Genomic DNA, 23315 nt, shown 5'->3' with positions numbered 1-23315 from the left:
AGCATTAGAAATGACTTTCATGACAACATCTCCGCTCACTAATACTGAGCTGCTGTTTGTCTGCAACACCTGTAATTATCATGCATACTATACCTTTTATCCCTGAGATTTGCTTGAGGCTCTCACTGTAATGGATCTAGATTGCACATGACACGAATCAGAAAAATAATGGCATGCATGATTGTAAGCGCCAGCGTAATTTCCCTGACTTGATTGCTTTATATGTGTTCAGAACAGAATTAAGAGGCTTGTGAAAATTGACTGTGGGATGGCATGCATCAGATAATGACAATGTTTGCTGATTTGATGCATTGAAAACATTTTGGAAAACGACTCATGCTACAGTCCACAGACTACACAGTTAATCTGAAGGTCCAGCCCTTCAAAAATGTTTTTTTGCAAAAATCTGAACACAACAGGGCACGAGGCACTTTCTGAATAGACACTTTCTTTGGATACTTTCCTCTTTTTAACTTGAATGTAAGAAAGTTTCAACGGCTTTGTTTTCTGAGCCATGGCACTGATTTATTGGATTGGTGATGGCCAAAATTGGTTAAAAAGTGAATTGTGTTAATGGTTATACAGAGGCTACCACCCATAGCTTTCAATCCACACATTCTGTAATTTCTTCGTGTCCAGGAATGGCACTGTGATATTTGATTGATTATTTTCTTAAAGTCTAGTAGTCCATTCGGTTAATTAACTATGTACTGTACGTGCAAGTCAACGGAACTCATCGCATTATTGCATCGGTCGACTCTTCCTGTCTACGACCAAACCTTCGGTGGTGGGATCCTCCTCTGCTGTGATTGGTGTGCCCCGTCTTTCTTTGCTGTGATTGGTTACTGTCCTTGGGGAGGCATGCCTATGACAGTTGAAGTAATTGACTGTAAAGCTCTTATGGATTTCCTGCCTGCTGCTGATGTAGCACAGGTCTGATCAGCCGGTACTGTACTCACGCTGCTGTTTAACCACGCTCTTTCTTATGCACACACATTTAGCTTGGTGATAAACACAAACAATGCAAGGTGTGAATCATTTCCCTGCTTATGTTAAAGCCTTCCTTATTGTATCTTCTATTATACAAAATGTGTTAGGACATTATTGTGCTTTGTTGGAGAAAGTACAGCAATGGAATTAGGATGGTGTTGCTGTTTCTCCTTGGGCACCAGTAGCCAACCATAAGGTGTTGTGTTTGTCAGAGCCAAGCTTTAGCTATAGAGCTGCCCCTGGGAGTGTCTGACTCACCCATGTTTCTGCTGGTACGTGCATGTGCACTTGTGTATTTGGGTGTATTCCTTTGCAGAGGCTGTGAGGTGTTGGCAGGACTGTCATATAAAGCCAATGGCGTTGAACTCATTGTGTCAGCTCCTGCAGGCTGCCATTGATGCTCCTATCACATAACTCTCTCCTCCTCACCCTCCAGTGTGGCAGACTGGCCGCGCTCTTGTCACTACTTGCCCCTGACACGTGTGTGCGGGCATGTGGGAGTACGGTTGCAATTGCGCCTCTGCAGCTGGGCCTGAGTGTGCATGTTTGTATGTGTGCCTACGTTTGTGTTTTTATGCGAATGTGTGTGCTTCCTTCCTGCTCTCACAGCATGGAGCTCCTGCAGAGCACTGCTGCATTTCTGCATCATTAGGTTTCTCCCTATAAGGTCGTGCGAGAGGCCGGACCCAGCAGGCAATGGATTGGGACCAGAGAATAGAAAGAATGGAGAGAGGAGAGGAATGGTTGAGGAAGTGAAACAAGACATTGTGTTAAGGCACACATGATGAAAAGCAAAGAGAACGAAGGAAACATGTGGCTTACTGAAAGGAAAAATAAGAGAGATTTAGGGGCTACTAAATGGAGTCAGGGAATGAGCATAAAGGGGGAAATAATGAGAAAACATGGAGGAATAATTAGAGAGACAAACAGAGAAGACAGTGAGAAAATCTAAAGTGAGGGGGACTATTGCCGAGCCTAGGTTCGTAAACAGCTGTACAGGAAAACATTTTGTGTATTTTGAATTCTAAGCATTTCAAATGTTGCTTCTCCTGAGACTGCCAGTGAGGTGGAATAATTTGATTATGTTAAATGTCCTTCCCCCTGCTGAGAGACAAAGCAAATGGCCACATAAGGGTTTAAATAAGGTTGGTGACTTAGCTTGTGTCAAGATAATAATAATAGGTAATTCCAATAAATACATGTACGTTAATTGGACAGTTTTCCGTATGGTTAACATACCTGAGACCTGTAGCTGGGGTCAGCTCCTATTAGCTTGAATAGACTATCACACTCACTTAAGCTTATGAAGCTAGCACTGCAGAAAACATTTGGGCTCCAAGAGAGACAAGGGGACGACCAGACATGGGTCATATTTTTAAATATGTATTTAAAACTAATATTTAGCTTCATAAATGGTACAAACATTTAGTTTTATGTCATTTTCTAAATAGGTGGGGAAAAAGGAATATTTCACACTATGTTACACACATTTGGAAGTAATGGTTCATTGACATTATGTCATTTAGGAGTGTCACAGTATGGCGGTAGGATGATATACTGTGATATTTTATTAAAACAACCATATTGATTGCCCTAATGTCAATATACCGTGCTGTCATTAACCCACGTACAAACAGTAGGACTTGAGTTGTAATGTATGATGAAAGGTTTGATGAAATGATGACATGTAATATATGCAGAGAAAGAAAAGGACAATGGAAAAAAATATGTAAAAGGAAAGAGTTACAATCACAGCAAAGACAAGTTTATGAGTTCTGTGTGAAGCACGGTTTAAATCAAAGGCACACAACTTCATATCATATGCATAGAGTAAGATGCAAATTGCAGTGAGTGTAAATATTGCCCTTGGAGAAGTAGACAAACAGTGGTGAGAGAACAGTACAGTACAGTACACTGCGGTTTGCCTGTGAATAACAGAGCCAATCAAGCAACCACAACACGGGGCTCATGGCAACTTGGGGCCTCAAAGGACTCAATTACTGCTCCTGGTTAGCGGGGACAGGTGGACAGGGGGGGGGGGAAGACACCCAGAGAGACATATTCCTCAAAAGACGACAGTGTGGCTTCCCTCTACTGGACGGACAGATATCATGGCTATCCGTATGCAAGTTGGGTCATCAAATAGGATGACAGCGTGTTTCAAGAGAGTAATTAGCTGTTTGCTTTTTCTAACAGGGACATTTCTTGTAGGGATTTCCCCGGCCAATTTCCCCCCTCTGCATAAAGGATAAGAAAAATGAATATTTGCAAGGTTGAAATAGGTCATTTATATGTCTGCATTCTTATTGTGTTGAATCATTGCTGCATTTGGTGTTATTAGGTAGTCGAGCGAGAAGTATCTGCAAGCAAATGAACTCATTCTGTGAACAGATTGCTCTCGCTTGTGGCGGGTTGAAATACAGTAGGTCCGCCTGTTCAATTAATGTTTAACATGGCAGATCATTTCCGGTAATTTCCTGAGGAAGATATTACTATGCGATATAAAAGAATGGTCTTCTATGAGGCAAACAGACAGGGAGGGATAATAAGTGGAGAACAAGGGAAATTATTTATTGGCAGTAAAGTTAGTTTGTTGATGATGGGAAATGTAGTGAAGCAGGTCAAATGAAAAAAGCTATTACTGACATAATGATGCTCGGCTTTAATTTTGGCGTGTTGTGGTCCATAATTACTGTGGCTGGTTCCAAATAAAAGGCAGTGGCACAGAAGGTCGTTCTGGTATTGAACCAAATGGAAAATGATTGCCTTGAGAAAAAACGCGGGGAATAGGATAGGTGGGATAGGAGTGTCTCAAGTGGAACAAGAAGAGGGAAAAGGTCATCAATGAATGTCACCCTCAGCTCTTCAATATACAGTAAAGCGTGAACAGATCATATAGGACATTTTCCATTAACATGCAAGGTGCGTGATGTATCTTTTTTTTGTATGTGTGTTTGTTGCTGTAGAATAAAATATGTGCTGCTGTGTTATTCCTCACTTTGGACAAACCCCTCCACTAATCTCTTGGAGTGTTGATTTAGAGGGACACTCTTGGCTCATCCTTTCTGGAGAGGACTTCCTGTCCAGCTGCAGATGAGGTTCGGAGTCATCTATCATACAGTCTGTTTTTAAGTGCTGGGGAAAAAAAAAAGAGCTGCTAAAAGAGAGATAGCCTGAAGGAAGATGAGAGTTAGAAAGATAGAGAAAGAATAGGAAAAACACCCAGGGGTGAGGTGATGTGTGAGAGTAACTTGTCATATCTGATGGCTCATCCCCGGTCCTCGGTGCTTCCCATTTGTCACTAAGTCAACCAGGATTTATGAGCTTCTTCACAGCTACTGATCCTGATGATTGTCCTTCAGATAGAGGATGGTACCCAGGTGTTTAAGAGAGGTGTTTGTGTGGACTGGATCCTCCCCTCCTGTGTGTACTCTCATAGAAATACAACATATGATCAGTATTTAGATTTTGTTCTACTATAAAATAATTGAAAATAAAGTTGTGCTTTAATGGGCTGCAGATTTGGACTAGGAGGAGAAAAAGCCATATGCCAGAGAAGTATTTATCATTATTGAGATACGTAGCCATATGTCATCGTTAGGACAACATCAGGAGCTACAACTATGTGAAACTTACTTGGAGAGGTACAATACGTTTAAAGCTTCATCATTCAATATGTCTGCATTGCCAGTAAGAGCTGTCACTCAGAGTGTCACACACTCATATTTACTGAAGTTAGCAACCTAATATCACCCCTTACTAATAATACTGACATGGACATATTGTATTATTTAGGATAGGTGCTTAAAACAAAAGTGGTGCAACATTCACAAACAATCCAATACTCACACAGAAGGAGGTGCATTATAATACTAAGTTGTAGTGCACGATAAATAGAACTCTTGTGGAAAAAAAGATATTAGCCTGTGCCACTGACACATTCTCATTGGAAAGTGAGTAAAAAAACAGCCTGCTTTTTGAGTTTCTTAAAAATGGAAAGTTATCTCTTTTGCATCAAGGCCATTGACTGTCCTTGTCCAATGTGACTTTCCTTTATACACCTGAATCACCTCTGATTTGACTCAACCATTGAAATCCCCAGCAGAACACAAACTCAGAGGAGAACTGTTCTACTTCGAGATGCACTATACATCCAAAGGAATGCACCCTCCTTCCAGCTGAATACAAATCTCATTAAGAGTATTCCCACTCTGGCATTTAACGTATACCTCCCAAGAAATATACCTAATCCCCCAGCACTATACAAACTATTATAATTATGTACCCACCCCCTACCCAACTCTGACATCAGGCAGTTACAGTTAGACCCAACATTCTGCCTTAAGCCACACAGCGTGCAGATGGCCACGTTGATGAAAGCTAGTCTTAAAGCAGGGACTTATGTTAAAGAATAGCTGCCATAAAAGCAGTTGGTCTTTGATAACAAAAGCCTCAGTTCGCAATCTAGCATTCTGCCAGGCTATACCGCAGCATTTGCATATTCTAATGAGCCCAATGTTCAGGGTTAGCCGCTTACACTAATGACGCGTTTAGCTCTTAATAAATCAGTTAAGGCAGCTCCCTGCTGGAGCCCTGGGAGCTGCACCCGTGTGTGTGTGTGTGTGTGTGTGTGTGTGTGTGTGTGTGTGTGTGTGTGTGTGTGTGTGTGTGTGTGTGTGTGTGTGTGTGTGTGTGTGTGTGTGTGTGTGTGTGTGTGTGTGTGTGTGTGTGTGCGTGCGTGCGTGCGTGCGTGCGTGCGTGCGTGCGTGCGTGCGTGCGTGCGTGCGTGCGTGCGTGCGTGCGTGCGTGCGTGCGTGCGTGCGTGTGTTGATCTCACTGTGTGCATATTTCATTATAAGTTGCTTTATTTGTGTGTGGAATTATGCTGTGATTTTGTGAGAATGCATCGAGAGTGAATGGGTCTGTTTGTGAGCACTTATCTATTGTCTTAGTGTAAGCTTGTGTGTGTTTAGTCGTTATTGAAATGTGTGTGTGGGAGCTTTTACACATGTGCAGGGGGTAGTAGCTTCTGTTGCTTTGAAGTGCCCTCTTTTGAAGTTCTGGTAAAAACAGTTGAACAGAGAAAAAACATTTTGTATTTCTCCACCTTATTGCTGTCAAATTGAAAACTAGACCTGTTCTGTTTTACTCACTTCAAATCTCATCATAATGATTGTTTCTCATCCTAAAAATAACTGTGGAGTGGAAGACAGGTCATCAAAAGCATGAAATACTTAAAAACCTATTTGCCAATGGAAATGACTTTGGTAGCACTTCCTGTTGTTCACTGGTGACTACATCAGCTGATTTCAGGAGAACAGTGACTGAAGAACTGCAGATCACTGCCATGTAACCCCTTACTGGGAAAACAACACTCTTCTGGTTTATTTGATAGTGTGACAATCAGGACACTTCACAGCTTTTAGGTGCCGCAGGCCAAACACTGAAATGTGATTCTCAGGTCAAATGTGAGACCTGATGCAACAGACCATTTGAGTGTTTCAGAAATAAAGTATGCTGACCAATCTCTACTAGAAACAGGACATAAACAAGTACGAGATCCTCTGCATGTCGTAGTCACAGTCAATTGTCCGTAAATAAAATGAGAAAGCTGACCCTTAGCCAGCTGTTTATTTCCTGGAGTTCTGGTTTGTTTCGGGTCTTTGGGCACTGATAGGTCAGCCAGTTTTCTAAACAACATGAAATCAGTCTTTTGTCATTATTGTGCCAGGGGCTTTTCAGAGAGGGGAGCAACAGAAAAAACAAACCCTTTCACTTTTTCATCATGCCACTGCCAATTTGGCCCAGCGGTGGTTAGAAGGTCGATGGGCCGTGGTTCCATCAGAAGGATTAGTCCTCAAATGGGATTACAGGCTGGTGTAAAAAAAAAGGAAGAAAAGGCGTTGGATGCTCAAGCAAGCAAGAGAGCAGAAATATTTAAACGCAGACAGACACATTCAAGTAAAGCGATCATTTTATCATCATTAGAGGGGAAGCAGAAGGGAGGGGAAGGAGACTCCAAAGAGTGATGGAAACTGTATGGTGAGATGTAAAGTCTTTAGTTTAATGAAGATTGAAAGATTTGTGTGTGTGTGCGTGTGTGTGTGTGTGTGTGTGTGTGTGCGTGTGCGTGTGTGTGTGTGCGTTTGCGCGTGCGCGTGTGTCTGTGTGGAACTTGCATAGAGAACAATGTGATTATGCTTGATTTCTTACATTTAAAGGGGGTTATCCTATCCCTCTTATTTTTGTATTTCTTTCCGCCTCTTCCTCGTCCTCTCTCTAAGGAAGCAACTATAATATCTGTGAGGATCCGCTGGAATGGAATATCCTGGTCGCCCATCCGGTGTGATGAGGACAGTAAAGTTAAACACACACCAGCTCCCTCACACAGGCACACACATGTACAGTTAGAGAGTGTTCACACACACACTGTGAAGTGGGATGGCAGAGATTCACATGGCCTGGAGAGCCGGGGGGGTCTCGCTGCCCTGCCACCATGCCCTCCCCCCCCCCGCTGCATGTAGGTCAGCCTCAGCCGGGGGCACACCACCCTTACCCTCCCTCGCTCTCTCCCTCAGCTCCTTCTCTCACACACCCCCCCTCCCTTACTTCTTTCAACCCTTCTTCAGTGGCTTATTTTTCAGACCCTTCCTTTTATTTCTCTTTATTCATGCCTCATTCAACTACAGCAAATAATTAGGATGGTGAATAACCTGAAACCAGTTAATGTTCAGCGGACCTTCCGGGCGTGTACCATATGAAATTAGAAAACTCCCATAGTGTTTTAATTTACCTTTTTTTCTTTTACATGTATAAAATATTAAACGATAAGGCAATAGCCAGTATTATCCTCTGATATTATGGTACATTTGACTTTGCTTCTAATGAGCAAGATTTGCTAACCTGTCACAAAAATGTACTTCTATCATCTATCTATCTATCATCAATGTGTTTCAGATTTTTCTCTAAGAGTTAAACATAGAGTTTACAAAACCCTAAGAGGAACATCTGAACATTTTAATAATAAAAATGACCAAATGTAGTGATACATGCGTGACTGTATACAACTTTTCCTCACAGTCTTATAGAAAGGATACATACTCTTAACTTTTCATTTTGATTATAAAACTGGATTAAAGGCGTATAGTTTGCATTGAAAGAGACACAATGCAGATCTTTAATCATTGTTATTATTAAAAGCAAAGCATTCTTCAATTAAACTTCCTAAAATGTTTGTATACTGCTCTTTATTGTAAATAGGGAGACTTAAAGTGGACCTATCATGCTATATTTGAATAATATATTGTAGGGCCATACCTATATAAAACATGTCTGTGAAGTTTTTTTTTCAAAATACCAAACAGATTATGCATTTTAGCCATGCCTCATTTCGCTCTATTTGCTGTATTCCAGCCCTGTTTTTGCAAAGGCTGATTCTGTGGCAAATGAGCTGCAGCTGACCTCGCCCCCCTGCAGGCACGAGCGTCATGTTACCATGCTGTTACCATGCAGTTACCATGCTGTTACCATGCTGTTACCATGCTGTTACCATGCTGTTACCATGCCACGGAAACCTCTCATTCCCCTGATAGGTGGAGAGTTGTCCATATAGGCGGAGTTCCCCGTTTCTGATGTCAGAACAATTTCAAATCTGGATCAGTCTATCAGATCCGTTTCAGCCCCGCTTTTAGAGATTTGGGTACGGAGGAAAATAGAGAGGGTTGTGTTTTCTGACACTTGGTGAGTTCCCTGACACACCGGGGACACATATTCATGTAAAAAAAAGACGTACAAACGTGCATTTTGCATGATAGGTCCCCTTTAAGGCAAATGCACCTTGTACTGCCCTGTCCATTTGCTAACAGTTTATTTTTGGCATAAACTTTCAATGTTTTAAAAGTAAAAAGCAAAATGTTGGCAACAGCGTTGTTGCTTTCAGCCAGTGCAACAGAAGGGTCCAAGCGAACTATAAGGGACCGAGACAGAGACTTATATGAAATTCAGGGGAAACTTGGGTCCATATTCTTGATAATATCACATTTATAGTTCCAGGAAATGATATGCATAATTTAGGGGAAAAAAACTAAAATTGCTTTTCTTAGGATGAGAGCAATCAGAGCTGCTGTATATAATGTTGCCACCAAGCTAAAGTTGCCATCTGGGGTCTGGGGTCTGGCTGCAGCAGTTGTCACTTCATGTGGAGCCCACAACATGTCTCCTAAATGTTTATGAACTCCTTTTTGGCAGCGCTGGCAGCGACCTCCCTGTCCAACCAGCTGATCTAATCAACCATGATGCACTTCTCCTATCTGCTTGTCTAAAGGCCATTACTGCCATTCAGAATTTCATAGAGGGCTCGTGAACATTCACAATCGCTGCTTTTCAAATGATTTCCTACAATTTACCTTGGCACTAAGGTGCCTTTCATCCTCCCATCTCTTTGCCCTCTGGGCTCTTGATGTGTTTTTCTCCCCCTGTCACTCTCATAATCTATCATCCTGGCTTTTCTACATCCCCTCATTCATCCTTTGAATACTACCATCCTTTTAATAATTCTCTAACAACCTACAGTTTCTTCACTCCCTAGTCCTTGAGACTATCAACCAAAAATAACATCTGATTCAATTATAAATCACACTTTCAGGATCTCTTTCTTAAACCCCTTTCGTCACTTAAGAGTTTCCATGATAGGATATTTGTCACAAGCATAATCTTTGACGAAGAAAAGTAATTATTCTCGTACAGCAGAGGGAGGTTCAGAGTGACGTACGACTATAGCTAAACATATTTCTGTAATGCATGTATGAAAACAGTTGGTGCCACACAGGATAATGTGTTTATGTTTGTATGATATCCTTATCAGACAGCATCAGTGTTCCTCTGTCTCTGTGCCAGGAGAACAGTTGGCGGGGCTGATACCCTGGGCATCGTGCTGCCACACGCTGACTTTCAAATCAGCATCAACCACTGATCAGAAAATCAAAATGACTCATCATTATTTTAAAAAAAAACATATGACATTCCTTACTGTTCTGAGAGAGATTTTAAATAGCGTCGGTGCACTTAAATGTAAATGATTCTATCCCTGGTGTAATCACAGCACGGTCATTTGATGCAGTGTTTTTATGATAAAACTTCTTACGATCTTCCTCGCGGACTCAAATATATTGTGTACTTATTTCTCAGTGATTTCCAATTTCTCTTCCTCTGCTATATATATTCTCAGAGGCTTTCCCTGTGTCAATTTTCCTCACAGTCATTTGTCTCCTCCTTTTTTGGGAAATACTATAGTGAAATAAATCGCTGCCACAGAGTCCAAAGCTCCGGCCAAAATACCTACAGTATCTTTCGTCCTCATCTGTCGCTCTCATTCTTTCACCATGGTGGAATCTCCTCTGTTGTAATTGCCAGGGTGAGTGATGGATTGTTTCTGTCAGTGTCTGCCTGATAGCTCATCTATACACACACACACACACACACACACACACACACACACACACACACACACACACACACACACACACACACACACACACACACACACACACACACACACACACACACACACACACACACACACACGTTAACACACTGACACACAAACAATCCCAGTCACAATACGTATGTGAGCTCACAGAATGTGCAAGCCTTCCCACAGGGACATATGCTGCACTTACACACCTCTGTGGGAAGTAACTGCAGGTGACAATGAGGGAGCTCACCACTTCCTCCCTCACTTCCTGGTCTTTCTCCCCAGGCTAGAGGCCAGCATATGAGAGTGAGATCCATATCCATAAAAATGTTGCACAGATCGTATATTACTTTTTATAACACACATATATTTATGCTTCTAAGAATGAAAACAACGGTTGTATTTGCTCAAGAGAACATTAGGCTTTGTTTGGTAACTACACCTCAACCTGTCCTCAAGGTTATGTCCCAGAATCAAACCTGACAGACACACATTGACGTTGTCGACCGTTTTGATTTGATTATTCTGAAGCCTCTCATGCCTCAGAGTTGATGCCGTTATCCACCCATTTACCGAGTTACTTGGAGATGCATATTTATTTATACTTGCATGAAGTGTAGCAGTATTAGAAGGAGGTAATATCAAGAAGAGGAAGGAAGAAGACATTTCAATTTTGACATTTAAGGATTTTTTCTCTGAAACCCTATACTAATACAAAAAGACATTGGATGGACAGTTGGAGTTTACAGTCAGTTTGTTGCTAATCTTTACCTCAAACTTTCCCTAGCTCTTCCTGATGTATCCACTCCCCCTCCCCTCTTCTCTGCAGTTATCTCGTCCTTTCAGGATTCTTTCTTTTCTTTACTAATCTCTTTGAGGGAAACAGGATAGACTGTACAGTTTTTCTTACCTCTCCATGCCTTCATTTATATACCTTCCTTCCATCTATACTACTATCCCTTCATCATTCCTCATATTTCATCTTCCATCTTTCCATCCATTCTTCTTGATCCTTCTCTCCGTTCCATCCTCCATGTTTTTCTCTCTCTTCCCTCCACCACTCCCTTCATCGCTACATCTCGCTCCATCTCTCCACAGACAATCTTCCAGCCCTGCGCCCTCCCAGAGTGATCCCTTTAGAGGGCTAATGCTGTGAAAAATGACAGTGAACCTCCACTTTTCCCGCCATCCCCACCGCTTTGGGGCCGCCTGCTGCCTTCAGCCCCGTTGCCTGGCAACTCCCCAGACAGCTTCCTTCGGAAAAGCAAGAGCTCCTGTCTGCTGTGCTGCGATAGAGACTCGAGCTTAATAAGCATTATATCTCATTTTGTCTTATCATTTTGTTGTTAGTGACACAAGTTTGCTCGGAGCTGCGACTATGCAAAGAGCACTGATGCAGAATGTGTCTCTCATATTGAATGAACAGAATGATGTGTTGTGATGCGATGTGAAGTGTTAGTTCTCGGAGCAGTGATGTTGTTCGCATAACAGATTGATCAGCCAAGAAACACAAATATACAAAAATGAGGACGATGCAGATGATGCCGTAAAGCCGTTCAGTAGAAAACAGCTGAGGTGTTCTGAACCCCTGCTGTTCTCTTGGAAGCAAATGTAAACATACAATTAACATGTCATACTGAAATGTGGTATATACACCTAAGGACTATAATAATCCTTCTGCATGTTATTCAATACTAGTTTGCCTTCCTTATACAGTACAAGATTAGATAACTGTATGTAATTACTTTAGATTCAGAGTATAGCGTCTTGCATAGTCATTTACAGCCAAAACAAGTCTGCAATATTGCATACAGAGTTCCACGTTTAAAAAAAAAAGTGCTTTTTTTCTTTAAATATTTAGATGAAGGAGGGAGTGAGGCCGGTCCTTTGGGGGCTTCATCTTCCATGTTACCCCTCAGCTTGTACATTCCAAAGTGGCAGCAGCTAGCAGAAAAATCGTCTTTATTGTTTCCATTTAATAATAAAAAAACTGTATCACTTGCTGCCAAGAGACTTGACCAAACCAGGTCATCTTATGCATAACTTATGATTTTCTTTTGCTCAGTCCCAAGACATCTCCAAGTTTTAAAATAGGTTGGAAATCATTTTTTCATGAAGTGCGTACCTTTAACTGCACGATGAAAAGACCATGCATGAGTTTCAGACTCCTTTCTCTCATGTGTGTCAACTAATTGTGTTTTCTTGTAAAAAAAAAAAGAAAAGAAGAAAAAAGCTTGTCTGTGCGTCATCCCCTGCCCCACTTTGCTGTGTTTCCTGCTTCTTGTTGGCTTTTAAAACAGAAACCCAGCAGTCGTTCACCGTCATGTTAACAAGAATCAAACACCCAGATAATTCCCAGATATGAGTGACACGAGCCAGTGTGAACTCGCTGCCACCGAAGCAGTCCTCTCTCTTTAATGTGTCGCTGTGTGGAGACTTTGGCAGATGGTGGAAAAGTTGATCTGAGTTGTAGGGGGTTCCGCCTGCTACGCTGTCTTTTTTTGCAAGCGACGTGTGATGTGTGATTGCAGAACGTAATCCTTTGAGGGAGGAATGTTGAAGGCGAGAGATGGCAAGTGCAGGCAGGATGACGAACACTGTGAGATGCATTTTCCAAAGCAGAAAAAGAGAAACTGTACTATAGTATGAGACTTCAAGGATAACAAGAAAACATTCGGTTTGGGCCCATTTTAGTTCATTTCTGTTGGATGAATCAGAGCAATTTTTAAAGCACTAATTTCCCATTTAAAGTGATCATTCTATGGAGAAACACTAATTTAAATCCATCAAGGTCATAGAGGGAAGCTTGAATAGCTACAATTTCCATTAATGTGAGCTGAATGGAGAATATAGGGGTCACGATGACGAGTGGAGGTGGATTCTTCTCAGCCCCTAGAGGGATGTGTGTTTGTAGGTGTATATTTAATAATTATGAGGGCATTCACCAAGAAGGGAATGTGAATACTGATAGAGCCATGAACTGTGACCGCTATCTACCCTGTCTGAAGGTCTGATTCACTTGTAAAGTTTTACAGCTCAGTACAATTTGCCCCCTTTGTGCGGCTGATTGCTAATCTGTGGGGAAAGTTTACAATGGGCACGGGTAAAGACAAATCTTTCCTCAAAACTTGACAGAGAAACCTGTATTTGGGATTTATTATCCTAGCCTATCAGTGTGGTCAGTGTTTTCAAAGTCCACCTTTAGACTGCACGAGAAATTAGCATTATTACTAAAAAGTCTGGACTAAATATAGTAATAACTGCATCCCGTGGTAGCTTGTGACTGATGTTCGGCATCGTGAATTGAAGTATTTTTGCAATGGTGCTCATTTGCATGTAAAAAGGGGCCATTTTGTGCCAAATGTCTGCTTATTCTCTAAGTTAAATATGTAAATGCACAGGAGCATCAACATATTATTTGTTGGAAAGCACCGGCTGAAACAAGCTAACATTTCATATTCTCTTTCTTCATCTCTCCTCATCCTGCTTTCTCCCTTAAAATACTTTGCTTATGAACTGAATTTATCCAAGTCCAACACTCTACTATCGATGCCTCTACACGCATACACACAAGTACCATCTGCTGAGCCATTAGATATTTCTTACTGTAAATAAGCCTGAAGACCCACACACACACACACACACACACACACACACACACACACACACACACACACACACACACACACACACACACACACACACACACACACACACACACACACACACACACACACACACACACACACACACACACACACACACACACACACACACACACCTAGTGAGCAGCATGGCATTATGCCCAGCCTTGCCCCAGGTGTCTCAGCATTGATATCTAACATGAATCCATGTAAGGCAAACCAACGCGCTTTTTAAAGCTCTGCATAACCGAGAGAGTAGAGGTGACGTGTTTTAGCGTATTAATATCCACCTCAGGTGCTAATTTGCCCCCTAAGTCACATGTGTCATCAGCTGCTGTGAAAGACGAGTGGAAATAAAAAGAAAGCTAAAGAAACACAGAGAAGGCCCAGGATGGAGTGAGACAGATAAATGACGTGGAAGAGAGAACCATGGAGGTGTAAATCACATTAATGAATAAGCTTGATTAGTCGTGCCCATTAGGGTCCTCAGCATGGATTCATTTAACTTGAGACTTTGGAGAAGCCATGATGGGCAGAGTTTGATTACACACCTGGGTGTTTGACTGACTCTGACTCCCTTTATGCTGACTAGCAGGGGACAGTCTGTGTACCTTCTGTCTTTGAATGTGAAATGAGAACACCTGCAAAGAGAAAACTAATATCCAACATTTACCTACTGGGGGTTTGTATCTTTCAGCTGCTGGTTTTCTCTGTTGCTTTTATTGCTCCTAAAGGAGAATATGCCTGATTCGCTGTCACTGTTTGCATGGCACTTACGCCAAATGATGTGATCATCTGTCTATTTTTCTTTCCAAAGACAATTAAAGTCATTTTTGGAAGGTTATACTCAATTATCCTCTTTTCTATCTGTTTGTGTTGTCGACAGGCGGACCCCCAAGGCCGAGACATAGCCATCCGTCCATTCTTGGAGCACTGTGAGAACACCCACATGTCATTTGGCTGGGCATTGTTTATGCCTACAAGGGACTGCTAATGGTGAGAGGAGCAAACAAAATGTTCATCATCAACTCACAGTTTGGATACACATAAAAATGCACTACAAGTTTTATGTACCCTACAAATGCATCTGCTGAGCCTTGAAATTAGCTTGATGCCTTTTAATACAACACTATTTCTGAAATGTGTAACAATAACAAACCTTAAGTATCTAATTTAAAAAAACAGTACAAATACAAATACATTTTCCAGCTGTTAATCCTGTGTCCCTTTGTAAATCAGTCAGTTATCTCCGGTAACATTCATGATGTGTAAAACAAAAATAACATTTTTCAGAATTTTCATATAGAAATTCTCTCTTTTGTTTTTCCCATTAAATATGTTTGGTCTTGAACTCTGTAATGGTTACATTAAGTTATTCAAGCAAACAGGATTTCAGTGCTTGGGTGTTAGCTAGTTTAGGTATCTGAAAAATATCTTAGAAGGTGGTTTGTGTATGGATTTAGGATGGCAACGCATTGTTTATAAGCTTTCTAAATGGATCCCTTTCTATTTGCAATTTAATGTATTTAGCCGAAAACCACAAACTGCGAATAAAAAGTCAGTCCTCATACTATGATTATGATATGAGACACAGGGCTCTAGACAAAAAATGTCCATGAAATAAAATAATTTCATACCATATTTACGGCGAGGCGAAGGATTGAGACGGAGGAGTAAATCATTTTGAGCAAGATTCAGAGAGTGCAAAGGATGAATACAAATGTTACTAGAACTCAGAAAGAGAGATGGAAGGAGTGAGTGGTAGCAAGAAGAAGGGGATTTGATTTAAAATGATAACAAAGTGGAAAGTTTGTATCAAGCCCACATCTGTATGAGGCATAGAGAGAGACAGCACTGCAAAAGAAGCATTAAGGCTTTACGCACACACACACACACACACACACACACACACACACACACACACACACACACACACAGCACACACACACACACACACACACACACTACACACACACACACACACACACACACACACACACACACACACACAGCACACACACACACAGGTCCACATATGAATATATACCAGAGCACATCACCCAGCACATTCCCGTATACACACTCACACACCTGAGATCCACTAATCCTTGATGGCTGCTCCTGTCATTCCACTAACTCTCATTCAGACTTTAAAATAAGCAGGCAGGCCACTTTAACACACAGAAGTAATATTCAGCAGGCCGTGCATGCTGCTGCTCTAATGTTCCACCAAACAAACAGTTCACTCTAAATAAACATTTAACAAACATAAAACCACGGGCTGCTTTAGAAAGATCATCTTTAAGGCTCAAATGCTTCATGAAGTACATTTGTGTTTGATTTGTTTTAAATACTTTGAAAAGCTAAGCCAAATAAGATATTTATTCACAACATGCACTGTTTTATGAAGAACAATGAAAAGCACTGAACAGACAAGAAACAAAGAGATTTAATAAATCCTGCTTGATCCTGTAACCCCTGGTGTTGAGGCTAGCAGAAGAAAAATGATAGAAAACGGCTTCAAACAGTGAGGATGACCAACTCTGTTGACTAACTGTGTGTGCATTGCCCCGGAGAAATGAGTTCATACTTTCTATAACCAAAATCAAATAGTGCCTTCAGTTTTTCTCTGGTATGTCTTTACTCAAACATCTTTTATTAAAAACAACTTGTCATTCCTCTCTCCTTTCCCTCGCAGTTGTTTGGCTGTTTCTTGCATGGGAGACCAGGAATGTGAGCATCCCCGCTCTCAATGACAGCAAATACATCGGGATGAGTGTCTACAACGTGGGGCATCATGTGCATCATCGGTGCTGCTGTGTCCTTTCTGACCAGGGACCAGCCCAATGTCCAGTTCGTGCATCGTGGCCTTGGTGATCATCTTCTGCAGCACCATCACGCTCTGTCTGGTCTTCGTTCCAAAGGTCAGATTTAAGTATGAACGAGGACAGTGTGTGTATGAGCACTGGTAAAAAAAAAAACAATATGGCCTGCGCTCCAAAGATAATATTCAGATGCTGGTTCCTAAAGTGAGAACAGAACTAGGTAAAAAATCTGTTAAATCTGCTGCCCCTTCTGCCTGGAGTAATGTAAAGAAGGAGCTGAAACTGTCAGATGTAATCACCTTGGGGGAATTCAAGTCCATCTTGAAGGACAGAGAACAAGAAACCATTGTTTGATGTGATTGCTCTTATATCACATCATTGAAGTCGTTGAATGAATGCCAGTTTTTTATGTTGTATAACAGCAGGGTGTCCGCGGGGTCTTAAAAAGTATTAAAAGTTGATAAATCAATTTAGCGAAAATTAAGGCTATTAAAAAGTATTAAACGGCATTTTCCAAGGTATTATATTGTGTAGCTTGTTTTCAATAAGTATATAAATTGTCCAAAGAGGTTGTATTCTACAGTGTGCCTGAATGTAATCATTGCGTAGGTGTGTAGTGTGAATCTGTGTAGTTTATTTATGGCATCCCGTTGGATTTGACGTCAATCTGAACAGGACATTGCACGCTCACTGCTTGATGGCGCACGAAGGTCCGTTTACGCCGGTTGTTAAACAACATCGTTATGGGAAATGCAAGTTTGCGTCCAATTGGTTGGAAGATAAGGAGGAAGGACAATCAATACTGTGTATATAGTCAATGTGAGGTAAAGTGTGTCGCCAAGGTAACCGGTTAAAACTCAAAGTGGCGATGAGGTCTTAAAATGTATGGAAAGGGTCTTAAAAAAGGTCTTAAAAGGAATTACAGTTGACTTCAGGATTCCTGCATATACCCTGAACAGTTTATTTTATTTGCATATTGACTGGTTAATGTACCATTTCATTTGTGTTTACGACAGCTGTATTCGTCTGCCTGTATTGTTTTGTGTTTATTTGTTGTAATATTGTTCATGTTGCCCTCTTGGCCAGGTCGCTCTTGAAAAAGAGATTTTAATCTCAATGAGACTTTGAGCTGGTTAAATAAAGAATATATATACTGGTGGCTAACTGTGCATTAATCAACACTCTTACACTCCATGGATCCTAAAAATGCTGCATACACAGTTTGGTGTAGCTTGTTTAGTCTGTCATTTTATACCAGAGTGCAGCTTTGACTGATACCCATAACCTTTTTTCTAACAGTTCATCACCATGAGGACCAACCCAGACGCAGCCACCCAGAACCGGAGGTTACAGTTCACCCAGAATCAGAAGAAGAAGACTCCAAGACCTCCACCTCCGTCACCAGCGTCAACCAGGCCAACACCTCGCGCCTGGATGGCCTTCAGACTGACAACCACCGCCTCCGCATGAAGATAACAGAGGTCTGAGAGCTAACTACACATCCATATTGAACTTTTTTCTGCCATTTGTCTTCACGGGGTAACACAGGGGTACGGTGCAGAGGGTGTCAGAGTTTTAAATGCAATATAAAAACCAAGAGGTAGATTTTAAATGTAATTAAAGACACTAAGCACGAGTTCCACAAGAGAAGGGGCAAACATAAATGAATTTAGCTCTACCCAACTTGTAAAATGAAAAACTAATCTAGCTTTCCTGTAGCCAGGTCATTTTTCAAGTATCATTTCGTTAATTCTTAATAAGATGATTGGTGTTCAACGGAAACACTTCACTAGATTGTCTGGTTGCTGAACGAGGTCGCATTTCCTTCTCTCTTAATTATTTCTTAAATGTTTTTCGCTTTTACTGACTTTGAGTGACATTTGAAAAAATAATCACCTTGGCTTCCTGTCAGATCTATCAGACTTGAATTAATGGTGTTGTCATTGCTTTTGTTTATGATTGAGGAAAATGGGCTACTCAGACGCTCTTGGAGGACAAGTCAAGTTATTATGCCTTTAGCAGACAGCAGTAATTAACTCTTTATGCTGTGTTTGAAATGTAAAGAGGTAGTTGATGGAGTTTGTTGTCCATAGTTTAGACTTAACTTTGGGTAATATTTGACTGATAACATGCAGCTTACTTGAGCCATGTTTCTACATATAAAGCTGGACAAGGAGCTGGAAGAAGTGACCATGCAGCTGCAGGACACCCCGGAGAAAACCCCCTACATCAAACAGAACCATTACCCTGACGCCAACAACATCCTCAGCATACGCAACTTCACAGACGGAAAAGGTGAGAAATGAGCCGTACTTTTCCTAGATTTGTCTGTGTTTGGCGTGGGAATGTAGATTTTGTGGCGCCTGAAACGTTGTTTTAAAAGCCTGGATTTCACTTATTTTAAAATAGTTTGAATTGCCTGGAAACAGTGTTGATGTGAAGTGATCCTGAAGCAGCAAACACATACTTTACTCTCATTACGTTTTTGCTCTTATCATTGCATCAAAACAACCCATGTCAAATCCAAGATGGTGTATCATTTCTTCCTCTCTCTGAATGGAGCTGCTCTGCTGGGTTGTGCTCACTGCTGCCACTGGTGGCTGGAAACTAGATGACAGCAATCCGTCTAGACCCAAGATTCAACAAAGAAAGAACAGCCATATTAATTATTACATTACATTACATGTTACTTGTTAGACGCTTTTATCCAAAGCAACTTACATACTCAATAATGTGGACAATCCCCACAGGAGCAATTTGGGGTGAAGTGTCTTGCCCAGGGACACAACGACATGCTGACTGCAGTGGGACTGGAACTTGCTATCCTCTGATTCGAAGATCAGTGCACTAACCCACTGCGCCACACGCCTCCAGTCTTGAATATGTCAGTCTTGTCTCACTTAAATTCATTGTGATTCAGTCAATCTGATTTAATTCAAAAATAAACTAATGTGTACATCTGTGATTAGTTTTTGAGCACCTCAGTCTGTTTCACTTTGTGAGAGACACAGTGTTTGTATACGTTTAAATATTCAGTCGCTTAAGTAAAGGATTTTCATTTTGCTCTCAGTGCCGCAGCTTGATGGAATATTGTGACGTTTTTCTCCATTAGCATGAGCTCCTGTCAGCTGCAAGTGAGGAAGGGACACATGAGGACTCAGTCTGACAGCAAGTCTGTGACGTCTCTTCAGATGAGTCATAGGATTAGCTACCTGCATACTCCACTGACGCTTAGCAAGCTTCATACTGTAGTCACACTTCTGAACTCCCCCACATTTATTATTAAGCCCAAAGTAGGTCCAAACTGTTACGGTGGGTGAAGCAAGCAGGACCCAAATGCAGATTACACTGATATGACCTTTATTTCAAGGATAAAATAATAACTTGGACCAAACAGAACACTCACCGGTGAACTCAGTCACAAACAAAAGACGCTGAACACAGGAAGAGACAAGACTAAATACAGGGAGGGGTAATCACAAGATGAGAAACAGCCGGGCAGGGGAGGAGAAACACAAGGGCCACAGGTGAACACAATCAGACAATTAGACACACCAGGGAAACTAACGACAGGAGGAACAAACACAGGGAAAAGGACCAGACAATATACCAAGAGGAAAACATGACAGGGAGAACAGCAAAACACCCAAAACAAGACGTACAAAACGTGACATAACACAATAATCGTAACACAAACTTAATTTTGCTTCTTAATATCTCCTTAATATTTAGTGTGTGGGACGTTGTTTTGCTGTGTGTTGAACAATGTGAGAAAACAGTATGAGAGTATTAATTAAGGGAGGAGGGGACAGTTAAATAATCATTTGAGTAACTACAGTATGAGGTGCTTGCGGTAGAGAGATGTATCATTACCACCCCCCCCCCCCCCCCAGCTGCTGCCTGTTTGAAATGATGCATCTGTATCTGAGACATCATGGAGACGGGTCCTCAAATTGAATCAGTGAATGGTTACAGCAGCATCGCTTTGCATCAGGCAGCGTTTTAAGAGACGATGGTGATGTACAGCAGCCAGCTTCAGCTCGTCTGATGCACACGCTGCACAAAGCCGCTCTCAAGGGTGTCTAATGGATCTGTCTAAGTTTGGGAAGGTAGAAGAGTAAAACAGCTGCGCTCGCTCTGCGGATTGGAGCACAGCGAGTTGAAATTGTTTGAGAAGTTCCTCATCTGTGAAAGTTCATAGTTATGCAATAAAATCATGGCAGTCTCTCACATTACACACACATACTTTCACAAAGCAACGTCTGTAATGCTTCTTCTTTGTGTTTTAGTTTCTTCTCTGCTTCCTTCTGTGCCTCATCTTTATGTGCACACACCCTCCTGTTTTAGCTGTGTATGGTTCCCTTGCAGGGATGGATTTAAGCGTGTTGGAGCACAATCTCATTGTTTTCTTTTAATAAAGCACAGAGCTACAGTCAGTGCCAAGATTATTTTTGATAAGTAGACTTAAGCAATAGCTCACGACAGGCCGTGGTATATGCTCATCATATCACAGCTAAGGGGCGTGGTTCGGCCCGACGCGAAGCGGAGGGTCGAACCACAGCCCAGCGGTATACTGTTTTTCTCAGACGCGGAGGGATACTGACTTGTTGTGAAAAGTAACTTACAATTCTACCCGTGGTATACGCTCAGTATATCACGGCTAAGAACCAATCAGATTGCTTGATTTGACTTGTCCGTTTTATAATGTATTTTATTCAACCTTTAAATCATGCTTAACAGAATACTACATCAAATGGAGTGAGATATTACATTTTTCACTGATTTGAAAGATTTGACAAGATATCTGAAGAAACTGCTCAGTGTTATGTGACCAAGTATTAGGGTTTATGTCCCTTTGAAACGAAAAGATCATAGATTATATTTTCCTTCATCATATTTGAAAGAAACATTGTGCTGTAATACCTGAAAATATCTCATTCTCACATTGTTTAGAGTAATCTCTTTAAAGTGGCTTATATCAGGATCTCTTACATTAAAATGTCGTGTGCATTGTGCGGTAGAAATACATCTGTTTAGACTAAGTCTTTGTTTCGTCGTTAGGTTGTCAGAAGACACAATCTAATCTGTCTTCTATACATTTTTTGATTTTAAATATGTTCATATTTACAAACCTTTATTGGGTCAAAGGGCAAAAACGCATAACGTTCCAGTGCCCACCCGTGGTAGTAAGCAGGAGCAAAGCACACAGTTTAAATTGGGGCAAAAATATATTAAAAAACAGGGAATTCATTTTGGTAGTGCAGAGTACTTTAAATTAAAGTATAATTTCCCCTCTGAAAGGCTTAGACAGCCATCAACTGTTTATTTCCAACACAAAGTTTAAACGTGCAGATTTTGTTGGAGAAATAACACTTTTAATGAGTGAATATTATTAAATAATCCCAATCTGTTTGGGGCGCTGGGATCAGAAACAATGAAGCAACACAAATGGGCTGTCTGATTCATAATCCTGCTCCTGTCATCAAGTGATGCTTTCAAACCGACAGGTAGAAGTCAAACTTAGTAGAGCCTTACAAGCTCTCTCAAAGCGAGAATCTCATATTTAACGACAGAATGACCCAGCTATTACTTGTTTTATTCACAGAGAAATGTAGTAGGCTGCTGAAGTGTGCATGTCAGTGATGAGGAAGATGAAGAAAGAGAGTTCAGACAAAGACAGGTACCACATTAGCTGCTGCTCGCAAACGCATTATGGAAATAAAATCACAGGTCGTAAAGCCTCCTTTAAAGATCAGCAGCATATAAACTTTTCCCGGCCTCAATCTGCTCGTGCTTGACAGTCATCATCATCATCATCATCATCATCATCATCATCATCATCATCATCATCATCATCATCATCATCATCATCATCATCATCATCATCATCATCATCATCGGCGGCTTTAACTGCAGTCATCCGTATTCATAAGAGAGCTGGTCTAACTGTATTGGGGGGCGTGAATGAGTGGCTGTTATAAGAGAAGAACGCCGTGTCAACAGTGATTACGCTCCCTGAGAAGCCTCTCTCTCTCTCTGCCTCTCTCTCTCTCTCCCCCCCCCCCTCTCTCTCTCTCTCTCTCTCTCTCTCTGTGGATGTCCAGTAAATGAAAGTTAAAGTGCAGTTTTCAGCCGTATTTTAGGCTGAAAAAGATAGAGGTCATTGTTATTAAATAACATTCATCCCTCGGCTGTAATTTCCATTAGGAGAGACATTTCAGATTTTTACAATATGTATTGACATGTCCCTTAGATCAGGGGTTCTCAAATGGGGGTACGCGGACCCCTAGGGGTACGTTGGAGTACTGCAGGGGGTACGTGAGATTTATTTTATGTTAATGAACAAAAAAAAAAAAGATACATTTACCAATTTTATGAAGAAAA

At 41.3% G+C, this 23315-nt stretch overlaps 1 protein-coding gene across 1 annotated transcript in view; it reads left to right on the top strand.

Annotated features, from left to right (window-relative positions):
- The window catches only part of gabbr2 (gamma-aminobutyric acid (GABA) B receptor, 2), a 166655-nt gene that overhangs the window by 137559 nt on the left and 5781 nt on the right, over positions 1–23315 (top strand). Inside the window, 9 exon segments of the mRNA XM_079655037.1 lie at positions 14993–15056; positions 15059–15102; positions 16805–16817; positions 16820–16896; positions 16898–16963; positions 16965–17030; positions 18231–18303; positions 18306–18412; positions 19097–19226. Of these exon segments, the coding sequence (XP_079511163.1) occupies positions 14993–15056; positions 15059–15102; positions 16805–16817; positions 16820–16896; positions 16898–16963; positions 16965–17030; positions 18231–18303; positions 18306–18412; positions 19097–19226 (640 nt within the window).

Source organism: Notothenia rossii, assembly GCF_949606895.1.
Source record: "Notothenia rossii genome assembly, chromosome: 10".
Classification (NCBI taxonomy): Eukaryota; Metazoa; Chordata; class Actinopteri; order Perciformes; family Nototheniidae; genus Notothenia; species Notothenia rossii.
This window is presented reverse-complemented; position numbering and strand designations above follow the sequence as displayed.